The following is a 17,746-nucleotide window of genomic DNA, read 5'->3' as shown; positions in this document are numbered from 1 at the left end:
TCTGCAATTTCCGGGGCTCATCAAGTTCATGGCTGTGAGTTTGACAGCTGCAGTGGCTTACAAGCCCCTGCTGCTAGTTTATTGATTTGTTGAGACTGAATAAGGGGAAGCCAATGTATGTTTTAATGCTTTGAGGATTGGCTTTCGGTTTGTGCTTTTAGTGGAAGAATCCTGTACACTGAAACAGTCACTACTGCTTCAAGGAACAGCTGTGATTGGAAGAGATAGACCACAGCCCATCCTGCCTTCTACCCACCATGCTTCTGTTCCACAGCAGTGGAAATATTACAAAGCAATATAGTCCATATGCATGAGTTAACATGTGAAGAAGACATTGGTACTTAATATTTGCTGTGCAGGTTGCTAATAAAGCCTAATGGCTATATAAGGAAAGCGACAACACTTACATTCCTCTTTAGGTAGGAATTAGGTGTTACTTAAAACTTTTTTGATCAAGCATCGGTTAACACCATATCTGAAAATACACATCTTATACTTACACACGTAAATCAAACGATTGACTACCTTCCTTTCACTACTGGGGTAATACCAGTGTTTGCAAAAGCTCACTTACTCCAGTTTCCTCCTTGAACCTGAAGAACATCCACCACCAGTACAGGAGTGGGAACTAAGTTATTTCAAAAAGCTCCCTGCATCCTTTTGATATCACATATGCAACAAAGAAATGACGTTCCACTACCAGTTACACTACATCCCTGCAGGCAGCCAAACAGCACTATAACACATTTTGCACAAAATCTATGCAAATTGGCATCCTCATTACCCCACAAGAAATAAAGGAGTGATACACGCGGATTTTCAGTTGATAAAGCAACAAAGTATCATAATGCATTACCCATGTTTTAACATTTTTATTTTAGAAAGTGAACATATCCATTAAAAAAGAAAATGCATGAAGTTAAAAAAGTAAACATAAAACTAATGACAAATTTGCAGTAACATAAAATAATTTCACCTGGTGAGTCCCAACAATCATTAAATATACTTCCACCATAGAGAAGTTTTACTTCATTATATTACCAGTCTCTTGATTAGGTACACAAGACAACACTTTCCAGTAATTACCTAGTCATTAGAAGATCAACTTCAGGAATCACTGAATAACAAAATACATCATGGACAAATATTTTCATACCACCTGGGAGGCAACCTAATATACATATGTCAACAAGGTACATCTTTGTGAGGTATTACAGTACATGGGAACCATTCCCTTTGCTTTCTAATGAATAAATTCTCCTGTCAGCAGCTCCACCAAGCAAGTCAGCCACAGACTCTGTTGCCAGTCTCCAAACCCCAACAACTTCCCTTACAGATTTTCTTTCTGTAACAGATTACACAAATCGAGATGAATGAAGGTGCGAGTCAAGAAAACAGATATTGGAAACGGGGAGGCTGAAAAGAAAAGGTCATCCACTCTTCCAGACGAGCACTAGAAGATTTCAAATCAGAAGCTTCAGCTTCTCAAGAACATTTAGTACCTCCCCTAGCTTGAGCTTTGCCATGTGCGGTGAAGTGAAAGCATGGGGCAAGAGAATTCCAAAAGTAAATGAAGTAATTTCCAAAATAAGGAAATCATCTCTCATATTTAACCAAAGTACACTACAAAAATCTTAAGACGCAGCTGCTCCGAGGGGCAGCTATTAAACAGCCTGAGGAGGGGAAATATCAAAGTAGTTTTGCCCGTGCAATCTTCAAGATGAGTTATTTGTCCTAGACTTAAACTAAAAGAAAATCTCTTCCTAGCACTCTTGCATCGCCATCTCCAAAGAAATATCTCTCCCCGCTTCCAAAAAAAGGAGCTTTTACACATCTGGTCCACCATGGTCCTTTCCAGGACAGCCAACATGCTGCAGGTGTTCCATCCCGAGCCTGCAGCCTTTTACACTATACCCCAGAACAGCGCTCTCAGACCCCTGGGCCTGGGTTAACCAGAACTCAGCAGCAGAGGACCCCAACTACAGGGTCTCAAGAGCCTGGCAGGATTTCCTGCTTGACAGTTGCTAAGACGGACAGACTGGGCTCAAAGATGATGGACTCCTAAGAGTTAGCCCACTGTTCAAATTATTTGGGAAGGAACTAAGAAGAAAAAAATATTTTTAGGAATATTCAGGTTCTACGCAAAGGAACTTACCTGCTTTTTCATATTTGCTATACAACTGGTTTTTCACTGTCTTGCTTTTCTTCAGAGTCTTCATCGGATCCTGAAAAGGAAGACAAGAATGCTATTAGATCAGTTGAGAGAAGAAGAAAAAAAAGGAAAAGAAAGAAGCAGACCACCACTGGTAACGGCTTATCAAAAGGCAATTCAAAGCAACTATTTCCCATAAAAATACTTACTTTTTATTTTAGATTTGTTATCTTTTCGGATGTTTGACATTGAAGGTTTTTTTTAACAGTTATCAAACCCAAAACCCAGCACTGGGATCATTCTTGAAATACCTACCCTGTCAACGGATTCAGTTAGCAAGTGCTTCAAGTTCTCACTACAACACACTCAGGACAATCAACTCCACATTTGCTCACTGACAAGCAGATTTTCCCACTTGCTACATCCTGCCCTTTGGAAGACAACTTCAGAAGACACTTTCAAAGCAGCCAGAAATACTGCTTTACAAATTAATTAATTTCTGTATCTAGTGTTCTGGCAAGAAATTGTCTCACTTTAAGCCAGGAACCAAACCCTCTGGCTCTCCCTGCCCCGTTCTCTTCTGCTCATCCCCTGCCTGCTCTCAGCTCTCTGCTCTGACAAAGCCCTGGAAGGCCCCGAAAAGAGAGGCCTTAGCTAGTCACAGGGCTACGTGCCCAGAGGCAGCTCCTGCTGGAGGCACTGCTTTGCAGGAAGGTGGCTTGATGGATCAGTCATTTCAGGGAGAGCAAGAAGATACCAAGCAAGCAGGGTGAGCAGCGTTGACCCACAGTTCTGGAGATCCAATCCAAGCTGCAGATGTCTCTGCCCACATCTGAGGTGGCAGTCAGTCCTTGCGGCAGTCAGCCCTTGTCAGGGGCGACTGAGGAAATTATCAGCCCATGCATTTCACCATGCATGTCTTGGGCAGTTTAAATGAGACTCCCACAGGGAAAAAAACCAAAACAAAACAAAAAACCAGGTGAGTAAAGAACTGTCTTTGATAAAATGCCTGGGAGACTTACTTGGGCTTTTGCCATCAATTTAAAGCTGAACTATGGACCCACATTCCCTCTCACAAAGAAGTAAAAAAAAAGAAAGACAAAGATGTTAAGCAGTTTTTTTGGCCAAACTACTCTGAAGTCCTCTCCTTTCTTGGAATAGCATACCTGCCTTTCATTTTGCAGCTCCAATTGTACAGAAACTGTAGAAATTTACTCTTTCCACACTGATTTTTCACTTGCTACCTCCAGAATGACTACTTGGCAACAAAGTCTAATGTTGAAGATGAAGGGTCAACCCATATAAAGAAGTGGATGGAAAAGGGTATGGCCCTGGGCATGGGCATCTTCAAGGAAGACATAAAAAATAAATAAGCTGAAAATTCCAACAGAGCCTGTTTTAAATGTCACCTCCTGACAGCAAAGATTTGTTTTTAGACATGTTGCCATGTCAGCAGAGGAGTTTATTCCCCTCTGCATGATCATGGGGAGTAGTTTATCTCTAAATGTTTTTCCAATCAATATGTAAGGCAAATTGACCAAAACCTGCTCACTTAGAACAATCCATAGTTTGTCTTACCTGAAAGAAATGCAGAATTTTTAAGAAAATATTTTTAATTGTGAGCTATTTTTACTGTACATAATCTAACAGTTTCAGAATGCTTTGTGACTACCAGTGTGCGTGTTTTAGTTCAAATACATTCGACTGTTTCTTTTGCTTCTCATACCCATAAAGGGTGCTCAGACAAATTTACTTGGCAGTTAGGGCAGACTAGAAGGCACGTGAGCGGTTACTGAAACCCAGGTGACAAGCAGCCACTCGATAAGCTGAAAGCAATGCCACAGTCATATACATGTAGTCACCATACGCATGCTGAGGCACGATAGCTCATTGCACATGCAACATCGACCCAGCCAAACTGCCAAGGAAAACATGTTACCCCCACTTACACTTCCTCTCACACTGTATATTCTATTGCCAAAAAAATCCCAAGCTGAATCCAGTGTAATACTTCCAACCATTATTCCTCAAGATAGACTCACAGCTTTAACTAAAATACATTTTCACTTTGAATCATTAGTTACACTCGACATTGTCTTAATGCTTTCTCATCCCTAGATGGAGCTCTAAGTCATTCGTTATGCCAAGATGCTCAGCAACCAGAGACACAGCCATTAAACTGAAAAATATCACCATGTATAACTCTATAACACAAGATAGGCAAAGCATCTGTAGCAATTAGCAGATACTAATATTTTAAATATATTGCATAATACAGCAGAGCTTTACAGAAGAGATTTACATTTTAGGGTAAAAAGACTGACATAGGATTTGGGGGTTCACACTGCGTCCTCAAATAACTCAAATCCACTCAACCCATACAGAAATTACTTATTTCCTTGAAATGCCTGCAAACACATTCTTAACTCCTGCGGTACTTCCATTTATTTTTTAGCTTACTCGGCTCATACCTCAACTAGAACAAAGCACATGATATGCAGAGTTAAGATGTAATTAACACTTGCCCTCAGTTTAATATACCCACACAGCTAGCCTTTTTATACAGAGAGGGCTTTTTCCTTTTGTTATGAGAAAGCAAAAGAGCCTGCGATTGAAATTTCAGTTTGTTTTAGAGCAGTTTCAGGTTCACAGTCTATCCTAAGATACTGTAAAGCTCCAAGTTTAGGCTGGATCAAACAGTGCATTGCTGCATAAACACTATTGCTAGCAGATAAGGGATCACAGAATCATAGAATATCTCAAGTTGGAAGGGACCCATAACGATCATCGATGGCAGAAACGAACAATAACCACCTCCTTTCAGTTGCGGTACTGTTTTCTTTCAGACTTACCTTGTTTTTAACACCTTTGGGGCATGTCAGAAGCCCCACTACTTACATGTGTTGTAATTCATCTGATAGGTAGTAACTAAACTGAATTACTGAATAAAAAAAGAATCTTTCATTTCAGGATTATAAAGTGCACTTTTAATTTAAAAAGGAAAATATATTTTTTCCCTTCACCTTTCCCCTGCCTTACCCTCTGAAGGGGGTGAAATATTCAGGAGTTTAATGTCAATATGAAAAATCATTCACTATGCGAACATAACTACCTGCTACAGATTCAGGAGGAGAATAGAACTGCCCATCAGAGAGGACTCCTGGGTGAAGAAGAGCTGCTCGTTCAGAAGCATCCTGTGCTATCAAAAATCCTAAAAGGAAAAAAAACAAAAACCCAAATCCTCAGTGCTATAGCATAGCATCTTAAAGACCAAGTATTGATGAAGAATCTTAAAGACTGATGTATTATGTTAGCATTCCTAACAAGTTACTTCTATAAATAAATATCTCAGGAAAAAAAGCAAGCTGTTAATTTAACGTGTATGTCTTCTATGTAACTTCAGGCAGCTAAGGAGACACACTCTAGCAAAACAGAGGTACTGTACACATGAATTCAGGAGTCCTTCCTTCTACTATGTGCAACTGCATGATTAGGATGTCATATGTAAATTCATCAATATTCAATGGCTAACTAAAACTCTGAAATATATTTTTAATCATCAGTGAGCTGCCACGCATAACCAAATAAATTATTTTCTCACTTTGCCACTATAAGACTCCTCATTAATGGCTTGCTTTCACCTATCTGTCTCAACATACCTAGTTACTCCAACCTTCAACTCCTTTTGGCTCAATTTCATCTAAAATCAGGAAAATAATTTGGAAATGACATGGGGCTATCCTGGTGTGTTTAATACAGGACAAAAAACAAAAGGAGTTGGGAGAGAGGCTAATTCATCTCGTCCTTACTGCCATCAACAGGTCTTCTGATAATAACAGGGCAAAGATGGCATTTTAGGTCAACATAAGGCTGTTCAACTTCCATCCTTGATCCTCTGCCACATGAAGACTGATGAGAAAAAAAAAGAAAACCTTGATGTTTTACTGAATCAGGAGAGCTATCTGAGGCAGCCAGCAGTTATTAAAAAAATCTCTTTCCAACTCAAACTACTATTTCTACATACCAATTTATCTTATTAACCACTTCGAAGTCTCTGAAGGAGACTTCTCTTTTACTTATATTTCCACTTTGTCCAAGAGAGGAAGGTCAGTCTCCATACTTAACAATGAGTCACAAGATACTAGAAGACACATACTGGTTGGATTTTAGCTTTAAATCCTGCTCATGGAAGGAAACTTTTAGAGCTGGAAATCTTCAGTGGAAAGACAGTTTTGCCCTTTTTTCTTTTTTTTTTTTTTTTTTTTTTTTAAAGTTACAGACAAAACATCTCCAAATTCTGAGCACTGTTGCATTAGGCAGAAAATTGCTGTGGTGGTTTTTTTTTTTTGTTTGGTTGTTTTTTTTAAAACAAAACAGTAAGATGGAACAAAGTCAGCTTCCACTCCCACTAGAGACAGGAGAGAAAAATACCTGGTCAAAAAGCAAAAACTATTAAAATCTGTTTTCATTATCTGTCTCAGATTTAAAAGCAAATAAGGCACTAAATAAACACAATCCAAACGTGCCTATCATTTGTCTGACTTAATTACTTAAAATCAACATTTTCCAGTGAAACCCCATCTTTTTTGGAAATCTGCAGAGCTCAACTAGAAAGCATGTATTTCTAAATAAATACCATCTATTTCAAGCTCAGCAGGAATGAACAAAAAGAAAGTGTCATTGAATCCCATAGGGATTTAGCAATAATATCTCATTTTTATGAATATGATCATCAAGTATTTACATGTGTAAGTATCAAATACTTTCTTTGTCTATGAATATTCAGTATAAAAAAAATGCAAAAGTCTCTGAACTGGTTAGACTTTTTATCTATTGAGATAAAAGTGTGATGGAGCTGTATTTCCTCACCCCCTCAAAAGAGAAAAAAAAAGTTAGCCTATGTACCCCTTTCTCTAGGCAAAACCCAGTGTACTCATTTAACAAACTTCTTTCTTGGAGTGGTGGAAAAGAAGAGGGAAGGGATCAAAGTAGAAAGATTGGATTTCAGAGCACTAGAAAAATGGAGGCATCCATGCCCATGTAAAGTTTTTGTTTTTATCTAACAGGCAAACATGCCCTTCCAACAGAGTTTCAGACTGTATTTCAGGTAACGATGCACAAATAACAGGTTCGCTGCATAATTACTCTCCTGCTGTTGAAACTAACAAAACATCTGTAGCAGAAATCTATGCTTTCTTTTCCTCATCACTCAAGCAATATTCTTTCAACTAAACCAATGGGTTTCCTCCATTTAGTTGAATACATTGAGTGTCAGATGACCTGCTGCCTCATCTTGAAGAGGCTGAAATTCATACTTGTTCTGATCTCATTCTGTCTGTGCATGAAGCAGTCTCTCCACAATACTTCTTTGCTTTCCCTTTTCTACCTCAAGAGTTAGTGACGTTAATTATTGTGTCTACTTTTCCTAAAAGAGGAACCAGACACTTATTCTATGCATTACCCAGAAAATAAAATTTTAGAAGCCCAAGTCAGTTAAATTTTCATGTCTTAAGCTTACAAAATTATATACGTTTCTCAGTGCTTGACAAATTGCTGATCTGTCCCTTGTAACTTTTAACTTTGCCTCCCTAAATTAATTACAAACCCACTTCTTTGAAGGCGTATGTTCCTTTCCAGAAAAAGGAAAATTATGCCATATGAGTTAATTTTTCCCACAGCTCTTCAAATTTTGAGAAGCTGAAAGCAGCATTCTTCTGCCAGATAACATGGGACCAAATGTTGCCAACTGCAGCGATCGAGGGAAAATATCAAAAGCTTACTGTTTTCTTCTTCAGCTTCTTGCGGTAACACTTTAAAGTCCAAGAACCAAGTTTCAATCCAGGCAAGTATGAAGGATATGATGGGCAGCACGTAGCCAAAAGCACCCTGTGAGAACAGCTTGAAGGAAACAAAACCACACAACATTACAGAAATTACCCTGAAGAATCTTGCTTTCAAGAAAACAACAAAGTAAAACAAACATTTGATTAGAATATATACCTGTGAAATAATTACTTTTGCTAATAAAAAGGCACTGGTCACTGCTGTTGTAAACTGAAAGAGACAGGGTAAGAACAGTTAAGACTAATAAATGAATTTCCTTTCTCATTTCTGCCATTATCTATCAGTTGCAACTTTAAATATTTACCAACAACAGCAAGATCATAGATTAATAAAACCTAACAAGTATGATACAATTAACTAAGTGTTATTAAAATAACCTCCTTAATAAAGATAACTTTTAATACGGAATCTCCAAATGTTGATTTCCACACAGCAGATAGGCAGTTTAGATGCTACACAGATGCTGAGTTATATAAATTGTGATCTTACTGTATAACGGAGATGCAGTATTTTATTCACCAAGTCCCTTAAAAAAACCCCACCTATGTATTTGGGAAAAAGCAAACAGCAATTGCTCCAAATGCTTTTCACTACCATCCAAATCAAAAGATCCATTTCAAATAACAAAACATCTTTGCAGAAGTAAATTTGAATTAATGTTTTAATTCACATACTGATATTGTGAAAAATGAATCACTTTGAAGACTTGATACTCCCTGACATAATTAAAAAATGGCAGGCTGCGTAAAACGTTGGAAAAAAACCAAAAAAAGCAGTGGACAAGTACTGTTCACTTAAGTAAGGCTTCTAACTCTATTAGTGCATTTGGGTCCAGCAATTCTTTAAATCATAGCAGAATCTAACTAGCTTCTGGTAAGCACAGGAAGGATTTTAAGACTAATGGCTTCTGCAAAACCTTCAGTGAAGCTTTATATATCTAATTGCTTACTACCATGATGGGTTCACTCTCACCACCTCACAAACTGCATCAAGTTGGAGGATGTCATTGGAAGAAATACTCTAAAGCTACACAACTAAGAGTAAGGGATTTTGAGAGGCGTGCACTTAAAAATAAACACCATCAGAGCAGCAGTTACTATTATGTATGTTTGTGCCACGCTAATAACAATTTCAAAAAAATCATGGCATGTAATCTCAAACCACTGAACAAACTGCATGCTACTCACTTGAAGAAAGTTATACATGAACACATTCTACATGCACCTACCATAGTGTAAGGGGAAAAACAGTCTAAGATCTACAATGCGCTAAGCCAGCAATATGCCTATTGTATTACAATCTATAGTATCGACTGGTGGAAGTATGAATTTGTCATCACATTTTGCATTCTTTCTCATCCACACAATACAGCTGCATTAAAGGTACTTGCTCCAATCTACTGTGATTGCCTACAGTTCTCAAGAACTTCCTTTCTAAGAAGGGATGCATATTCAACATTTTGTATTGGAGCATGAAGCAGTACAGGTGCTAGTGCTCAATGGGTGGCACCTAAAACTAAAAAGCTAAGAATGGGGGAGTTAACGGACAGCTGGATCTCTGGTACAATAATGCCAATTCTTCTTTTTGAATACAGTTCACTATTTCAAATGCAAATATATTTCAAACATTAATTAACAAGTCAGAGGTAACAAGCAGTTACGACTAGCCATCCATACTGGATTCAAAGTAAGTCTTCAATTTGTATTAACATGATACCTAATAAGGACCACACCCACTGTGCTATTAAAGTCTTGTCTTTAGGCTGAAAATCTTCCAGAACAGAAGTTTTTAATCTGTAACTGTACAGCGAATTTTTATATATAGCATCAAGATGATTCTTAACATACAAGCGTTAAGAGGCATCTAAAATTTTGTCTGTTTGATCCATTCTAATTAAAACTCCATTATGCTTGGCTACTACTCACAGCTATTGCCCACCAATGGCGCAGTCTGCACATTGCATATGCAAGTATTAACACCTTAAATCGAAAGACTGCCAGTAGCTATAGAGAAAGGAAAAAAATATTTGTTGGTTAATTCAGAACACAGAAGAACCACAAGATTCTCAGCTCACTGAAAATACTAACTGCTTACAAAACAACTTAAAACAGGACAATCTGTTTTGTTATTGAGAAACAAATTTGAATGTGCTTATAAAACAGACATAGAACATAATTTCTCATTTGTAAAGCAAATGGCACTACTCACATGCCTACATAGGCTCAAATATGCAAGCATGTGCAATTCCACAAATAAGTTAGAAACATAAGAAAGCTACACAAAGTATGTTCATGATCATTTTACCTGACTGGAATCTAAGCAGTTAAATCTAGATGCAGTTAATCCAGCAAATACCTTGAGCATTACTGTGCATCTCACTGATCTTAGTGGTGTGCTACTGCGCAAGAATATCATTAAAAACTGTAAAGACTTCACAAATGCAATCCAAAAATGGGAAGAATTTTTAAAAACAATTTTCTACTTACTAATTTTTTTAGTATTTCTTGAAATATTAACATTGCAACAATCAATTATTCTTTATGGAGATGCCTGCAATAGCAAGCCGTTTGAAATATTTTGCAGTAAAGAAAGGTAAGTTATGGTATTTCTAGGCCAGAAAATGAAATCAATAGCAGACAGACGAGATTTCTGAATCAGGGACTCTAACCCTCCATTTCCCTGTTCATTCTTTGATATTAGATTGCCTCCAACTTGTTTTAAAAGAGGTGTTCAGAATCTAAAAAATGTGAAACAAACGCTTAAAAATGCAGAGAAATCAAGGACAGACATGGCCAGAGGTATAATGAACCCATTTAATCTTATGCAAATACATGTTTCAGTGACGTCTAGTAGAAACAGAAGAAATCCTGTATAAGCCCAGAAATCATTTTGCAGAATTCAATGACCTAGTCCCTTCCCAGGGAATAAAAGTCTATTATTTTGCATTACATGTTTTTAACCCTTGGTTCAACTACAGGGCAAAATAATTGCCAGAGCATCAACACTTACAGATAACATTTTTTGCTTTCTGCAGTAGTGTATATCATGGAGAACCTGGCAGCAAAATAAAGAGAGAGAAAGGGAGAAGTAGCATAGTTTGCTAGCTTCTGGAATTTTTGTATCCGGTACCTCATTCCATTTGACACAGCAAATGGTCCAATGCAGAAGCAAGGATGGGTTTTTACACCAGTTTCAAAGAGAGATTCTAGATATTTCCAACCCAACCTATTCTATGATTCTGTATAGTCATCAATATAAAATGACTGATACCAAACCACCTCATCTCTGCCAGGCAAACAAGATCTGGTAGAATTAATGACCTTGCAAAAACATGGGGTCCTTCAGAAGAACCATAAAGAAACAGCTTTTCCTTCGAGATCAGTAACCTGGTCCATGCAGTGCAAAATGCATTCCAACTACAGAGCTACAGCGTTACTGAAAGACAGAGAAATTTCCTAATGCAGTAGAGTTCCTCCCATGTGCCTAAGGTGCTTATACATAGTAAAGAAGAATTACACTTCATGTCATCTGTTTTTAGTACAATGTTAAAACCACCTGTTTGAGTTAAAACACAGAAATCTGAAAAAACCCTGACCTATACAGGCCAACCTGGGAACAAGTCTCTCCTCACTGCAACTGCCTTATTTCTGTGGAAGGACAAAAACGTCGGTTTAAACAAAATGATTTTACAGCTGGAGGACTATTGGTCTTGTCCTCTTAATGAATTCTCTTTATGTTACATCAGTCTCACATTCTTGACTGAGTTTTTAATCTGCTTTTCCGCACCCCCCCAAAGCAGAAGATGCAATTTAAGTGTGCCTAAGCATCTCTATTCACAGGCTCCATGAGCCTGCTGCCAAAGCAGGACTGGGCAACCCCCAGACGGGTGAAATTTGGCACAAGTCCTTCCAGTTTAAATTATCAAGAAAAGATCAACACTTTCACAGGACTCAAACTAGGGAACATCTGTGGAAGGAGGAACGTGGGAAAACTATACTTTTGCTGCTTTTTTTTTTTCTTTCCTTTTCTTTTTTTTAAAGAACACTTACAAATATATCAAAATATGAAGAAGAGTAGTCATATTGTAGGACTTCTTTCTCTAGGGTAGTCTCAATGCCTCCTTTTACCTACAAAGAAACAACACCACACACAGCTTTAGAACAGAAGTTACTGAAGCCAAAATACACACAAATCTGCAGGGTAAAATTAATAGTTCCCCACTGATGTACAAAAAGGTCATTAAACTAAGTACAGAGGACATATATGCTAAGAATGTCAATCTCAAGATTAGTGTCCTTATTTGTTTTTCATGATTATATACAATTTTCAAAGTGAAAACATTTAGGATTAACACCTGGCCTATGCAAGCTACACTTCAGACTGTCCCAAAATAAAAGAAAACAAGTTGTTGAGAGACGAAGAAATGATTAAATGTAAGGTCTGTTACACAAATTCACAGAGCATTTTATGTCTCATAAGGAGGATCAAAACAGCTGATGAAAAAGCCACCCAGAAACTAGCTCTAGTCAGTCACATGTTAACAAACAGGAAACAAAACAGCAACTGAATTCATACTCCAGATCTTTTCCTTATCAGCATACATACTATCTGTTTTAAGACAGCTGAACAAAAAAACCCACTATAAAAACCACAGAAGCTGCAACTATTAGACCATTCTCCCACAAACAACTAGTGCCCAAGTTTAGTTCTTTCATTTGCTTGAGGGGATTCAAAACGACATCTTCCTTAGCCACTGTGTTTCTTTCCAGTGGAAGGATTTGTCACTTTCCTGTTCAAACTGGGTTAGTAAGAAAATAATTTGTGATGTATTGGGTCAGAGAGTGAGAGGAGTATATAACTTAGTTGGGAGCGAAAAACCTTATCCTGTCCATATCCTATTGTTTTTAATATTAAATTCAATAATTAAGCTCTGCATGAAATAGTTACGTAAAGCACCGGAAAACACCACCAACAGAAGGCTTTAATATTGAGTTTGACTACTGTTATCCTTTTAAAGAAAGGTGGTACCAAAGCACGCCAACAACATATGCTCACCATCTCAAAGCAATGCAATCTAGACACTTCCACACTTTTCCCAACTATACTGCTGCACAGTGTTTTCCTGAGACTATTCACTCCAACTGGAAATTGCTTCTATTTCTTCTCCTCCCCTCTATGGCTACCTGACAATTTTCTAAATATAGCTTCCTCTTGGTTGCTCTACTGCATCAGGTGTGATCATGTTTCCAGCATAAATAAGGAAGATCAACTTCCCCCCCTCCAAGCTGTTCACTGTGTGGCTGCATGAGCACCATGTTAACATAAGGATAAACAGAGAACCATGACAGCCTTGATTTAGGGTTTGCTCAACAGCCATGGAGCTACTCCCTGAAGTGTTTAAAAATAAATTACACCTAAGCACACTGGATAATGGCGACAAAGGGAAAACAATACTTACAGGAACTCTGGCAGCAATTCTGAAGTCCCACTACTTATGTATCAGTGACGAACAGTCCTAACACAGTGCTATTTGACTTCCCAATGAACAAAACTTAATTTAAAAAACAGAACAAAAAAACCTAATCACACGTCAGATCCCAGATACCAAATGATGGCTTCTAATATTATGACTTCCGAAGACAAAAAACCTGTTTTTCATTCTTGCTGACATTTGGCAGTACAGGACTCTGGTTCATAATATGTTCTCCTTAAAACAAAGCTTTTCACAAAGAAAACTGCTAGGATCTTGAGGTCCCTTAATGCTGCAGCATTCAAAATGTAACACCATGAGTTGGCAGCATTTTCTATACAGAGTCAAATATTCTGAGAGTGCTAATATGAAAACCTATACTCTGAATCTTTGACAAGAGACACAAACCCAGACTGCTCCCCTTAGTCGAACAAGCTGTTGAGAAACTGGCCTAAAAAAAGGAAATGCATCAGAACACTGCTTTTCTAAGACAAGACGCACCGGATACAACAGTCTTTCCACCTAGAGAGACAACAGAAGTCTAGACCCAAAATTACAGCATTCAGGCAAGCAAAGTCTGCTTTCTCAGATTAAATCGGAAAGTGTATTTTTCACTATATCAATGAACTACTTGAACAGTCAGCTCCTGAAACTTCATAATATCAGATCAATAACCAAGGTTATTTATCTTGTAAAGGAATGCTAACAAAAAATGTTTACTCAAGATCTTTCTTGTCCAGAAAAGGGATTCCTCCCATTTTTCCTGTCTTAAATGCATACTTTAGATTATAGCTTAAAACCCAGCTCAAGAACTAGGATGCTACTTATGAAATAATAACAAATCAGCTACCCTATTGCTTTCTGGAAATTTCAGAACTGCCTCATTTTCCAAATTACAAATGCTGGAGTTAAAAGGTGGCAACTGTGGGAGATTATGTTGTTTAAATGCACCCTGCCGTACACAATGTATAGCATACTAAGTTTGTCTCAAAGAAAATACATCACAGCAAAATAAAGGTTTTGGCCACTAGAAGTCTTTCCAGGGACTAACACCTCAGTGAAATGTCACTGACTGAGTTACTCAGAAGGCAAACTCTCGAAACCTGTTAAAATTCACACTTCTCACCAAATTCAAAGATGTACAGTAACATTTTTGTTTACTTGCTCTCTGAAAAGATCACTGGATTTCCAATGGTTTCTTCAGCATGGTTCATAGACTACAGGAACATCAAAAGGTTTAATGATAAGAAGATAAGAAACCATGTATCCTAATGACTAAAAGTAGATGCAGTTGAGTAGACACTATGTTCATGAAAGCTTAAAAGAAAGAAGGTTTAATTTAAATAAATACAAATAGCATATAATTTGGGATAGAAAAAAGCAACTTATTAACCACTCCTGAAGTGAATTAATAAATTAATAAACTCTAAGGGTACTGAAAAGACAACTCACATTTAATTCTATTATCCACAGCAAGGTTATGAATAAGAGATCAAATGTAACAAACAAACAGAAAGTCCTTCTGACATCCGATATGCCTTTCTTCTCTCTGCCTTCATACGACTCAATCCTTGCCGTCAGTTGCACTGGGTTGATGGAGTGGACATCCCGCAAGGAAGGACAGGATTCCACACTGCTACTGTGAGCATTTTCTGCATCACCTGGCACCCGATTCATCCTGGGTTTGCTTAGAGTGGTCGTCTTCCAGTTTCACCATCACTAACAGGCTGATCCATATAGGAAGAATTTCTAAACAAACAAACAAAACCAAAACACATTAGTTACCAACCCCCCAGAATTCCAGTAGGTAACTTCATCTTACCATGTCAGTTCTCTTTTTGCTAAACTGACAACTAAGAGAATTTGGCAAGTAGGCTCTAAAAATTGTTTCTAAAATATGATATATCTAGGCTCTCTTCATCTCACAGATGTGTGAAACAAGTGAATTAATGTTCAATTAGACCGGTGGGAATAAGGAACACTGTCTAGATTTAGAAGGCTCCATTCTCCACGTTGTTAGAGTGGGATCATTAAATGGGAATGAATAAAGAGCACGATGCTGTGCACCTTTCAGGTTTCCGATTCTGATTTAAATGCTATTAACAGGAAGCCAACTTAAAGGAATTTCCACATACAATTCCTGAAAAATGGCAGTGTTAGCTACCAGCACATCCAGAGCCGACACAACCAAAAGATTAGAAGTCCATTAAAAACCCTGAATACTGTAGTAATCATTCTATAAAGCAAATACACTGCTATTTGCTCTATAGATAAGTTTATCTGCTACGACAACTTATATTGCCAGACAGGGTCTCTCTGAAAAAAACTGTATGTAACCCAGTGGTTAAAGGTAATGCATTTACCCTAAGTCTCTTCTGACTATAAGGCTTTTAAAAAAAAATTTCAGGTTAAATTTCTTATAAAACTGGAGCAGTTTGATGTACAAGTCACTACATTACTCCATGAGAACCTTTTTGCAATTAAAGCTTCTAGAAAGAGTTGACTAAGAAGGTCACAAAAGTTTCAAGGAAACACACAGAAAATTTAAGTTTATGCAAAATACTCAGAAGATTAAGCTATACAGCCTGTGATACAAATCACATCAGCCAAGCTTCTGTAACGCTGGGGGAATAACTTTTTGAAATTCAAGAACAAAACTTTGTCTCTTCCTGCATGGGCTGCCTTTCAGTAAACCACAAAACAGAAAGAGAAACCCTTCCCACTCTTCTATTCCAACTCCCAAGTCTGCAAGAACACAGCCAACCAAAGCACAACAGGAAAAGCAGACAGGTTCTGTAACACACCGCTAGGCAAAAACGAGGATACAAGGACACAGGGGAAAAGGAAAGGTGGGGAAGGGAGTTGCCAGCGCACACACATCACAGCTGAGGAAGAGGCAGGCTAGCCAGGGATGGCCAATATCTAGGTCAAGTCACACATAACAGCCTTCAGGTAGTTCGAAGTCCGCTTTTCTTGGGCAACGTCATGAGAACGGTAACAGACCCGCACCAAGACAGAAACTACCTTGCCAGCTGAGTCTCTGCTGAAGGGAACAAGCGATCAGAGGCAAACCAAGCCGGTATCAATCACCATCTCATTCTGGGATCCGGCTGCGGGCCAAACCAAGCACAAGGCCAAGCACAAGCACAGGCAGGCTACTGCCATCCTGCTCCTGCCTGGCAAGCAACCCCAGGACGCTCCTGCCCATGGCTTTCCAAAGCCAACCCAAGGTATATGTCTTCTGGTTCTCAGTTGTAAGCCATGGGACCGGGAAAGCTGACAGGCCTTTTGCTGGGCCTAATCTCCTTTAAAGAGGTGTTAGCAGAGCACACATGACCAAAGAAATTAAGAAGTGGGAATAGGAGATTGAGATAATCAGTGTCATCATTAACGCGTATAAAAATAAAGACAGAAATTGTTGTACTGCACTCACTCCTGTTTCAAGATGTTTTCAAGCAGATTTACAACCGAGCATCTTCCTTACTTCTCATTCTCACCCTCCTGTTTAACCAACTTTGACTGAGAGGTGTCAGGATTTGTGCAGTGACTTTTCCCAGTAAGTACCAGTCTCAACTCTGTAACACATGCCCCCTCCCTTCCTCTGAGTCATGCACAAATTAGAATTTATAAACACCGTTAGGCAAGTGGACAAACTTTCAAGTTAAACAGAACTTGCATCAGGTTTCCAAACTTATACAGTTATAGTACTGAAAGGACTAGGAAGTTTTACAGTAGGAACATGAACGCAGACTTACTCCACATTAAGAATTCCAGTGAACCTGCTTCTCTCCGACTATCCCATGTTGATATACATTTTCAGTCAGAAACTGTTTTGCAATTACTTCTATACCTGTTTCAAATACCAGCCACTAAACCTTATTCTACAAATCACATTTATCTGTTAGTTTGATAATATCCACGTTATCTAAAATGCCTGTCTATTCAAAACAAAGCATGTCATTTAACTATTCACTATGCAAAGACATATTTCAGTACAGTAGACAGTAAAGTTGAGCAGAAACATGGTTATTTCATAACATCCTCTGGTAAAGACTAGTCCATACCCAAGGATTCATGTTGCTTCTTTGAGGAAAAGAAGAACATTTTGAAAAGTAAGTAGAAGTTCTGAAGAACTGCCTGTCCTCTCTTCCCCCGAACAGAAATAGTACTAATTGCCATTAATTTCATTAGTACCATCAAACTCACAATTCTATAGAATAGAACAGAATAGTTCAGTTCAGTTGGAAGGGACCCACAATAATCATCTAGTCCAATTGCCT

The 17,746-nt window shown here is 38.2% G+C and overlaps 1 protein-coding gene across 6 annotated transcripts in view; it reads right to left on the bottom strand.

Moving 5' to 3' along the window:
- Positions 1-2,155: 2,155 nt before the first annotated feature.
- STARD3NL (STARD3 N-terminal like) overlaps positions 2,156-17,746 on the bottom strand; it is a 34,933-nt gene continuing 19,342 nt past the window's right edge. Inside the window, exons 2-9 of one of the 6 annotated variants that reach the window (XM_076330875.1) lie at positions 14,919-15,215; positions 12,046-12,123; positions 11,006-11,050; positions 9,922-9,999; positions 8,153-8,206; positions 7,933-8,050; positions 5,265-5,363; positions 2,156-2,225 (exon numbers count right to left, since the gene is read on the bottom strand). In XM_076330875.1, the coding sequence (XP_076186990.1) occupies positions 2,173-2,225; positions 5,265-5,363; positions 7,933-8,050; positions 8,153-8,206; positions 9,922-9,999; positions 11,006-11,050; positions 12,046-12,123; positions 14,919-15,143 (750 nt within the window). In that variant the 5' untranslated portion in view covers positions 15,144-15,215 and the 3' untranslated portion in view covers positions 2,156-2,172. The remainder of the gene's footprint in view (positions 2,226-5,264; positions 5,364-7,932; positions 8,051-8,152; positions 8,207-9,921; positions 10,000-11,005; positions 11,051-12,045; positions 12,124-14,918; positions 15,216-17,746) is intronic. The other 5 variants (XM_076330877.1, XM_076330876.1, XM_076330878.1 and 2 more) reach the window with 5 other exon arrangements.

The sequence above is a fragment of the Aptenodytes patagonicus genome, chromosome 2, assembly GCF_965638725.1.
Source record: "Aptenodytes patagonicus chromosome 2, bAptPat1.pri.cur, whole genome shotgun sequence".
NCBI lineage: Eukaryota > Metazoa > Chordata > Aves > Sphenisciformes > Spheniscidae > Aptenodytes > Aptenodytes patagonicus.
Note: the sequence above shows the minus strand (reverse complement) of the source record. Positions and strands in the feature narration are given on the sequence as shown.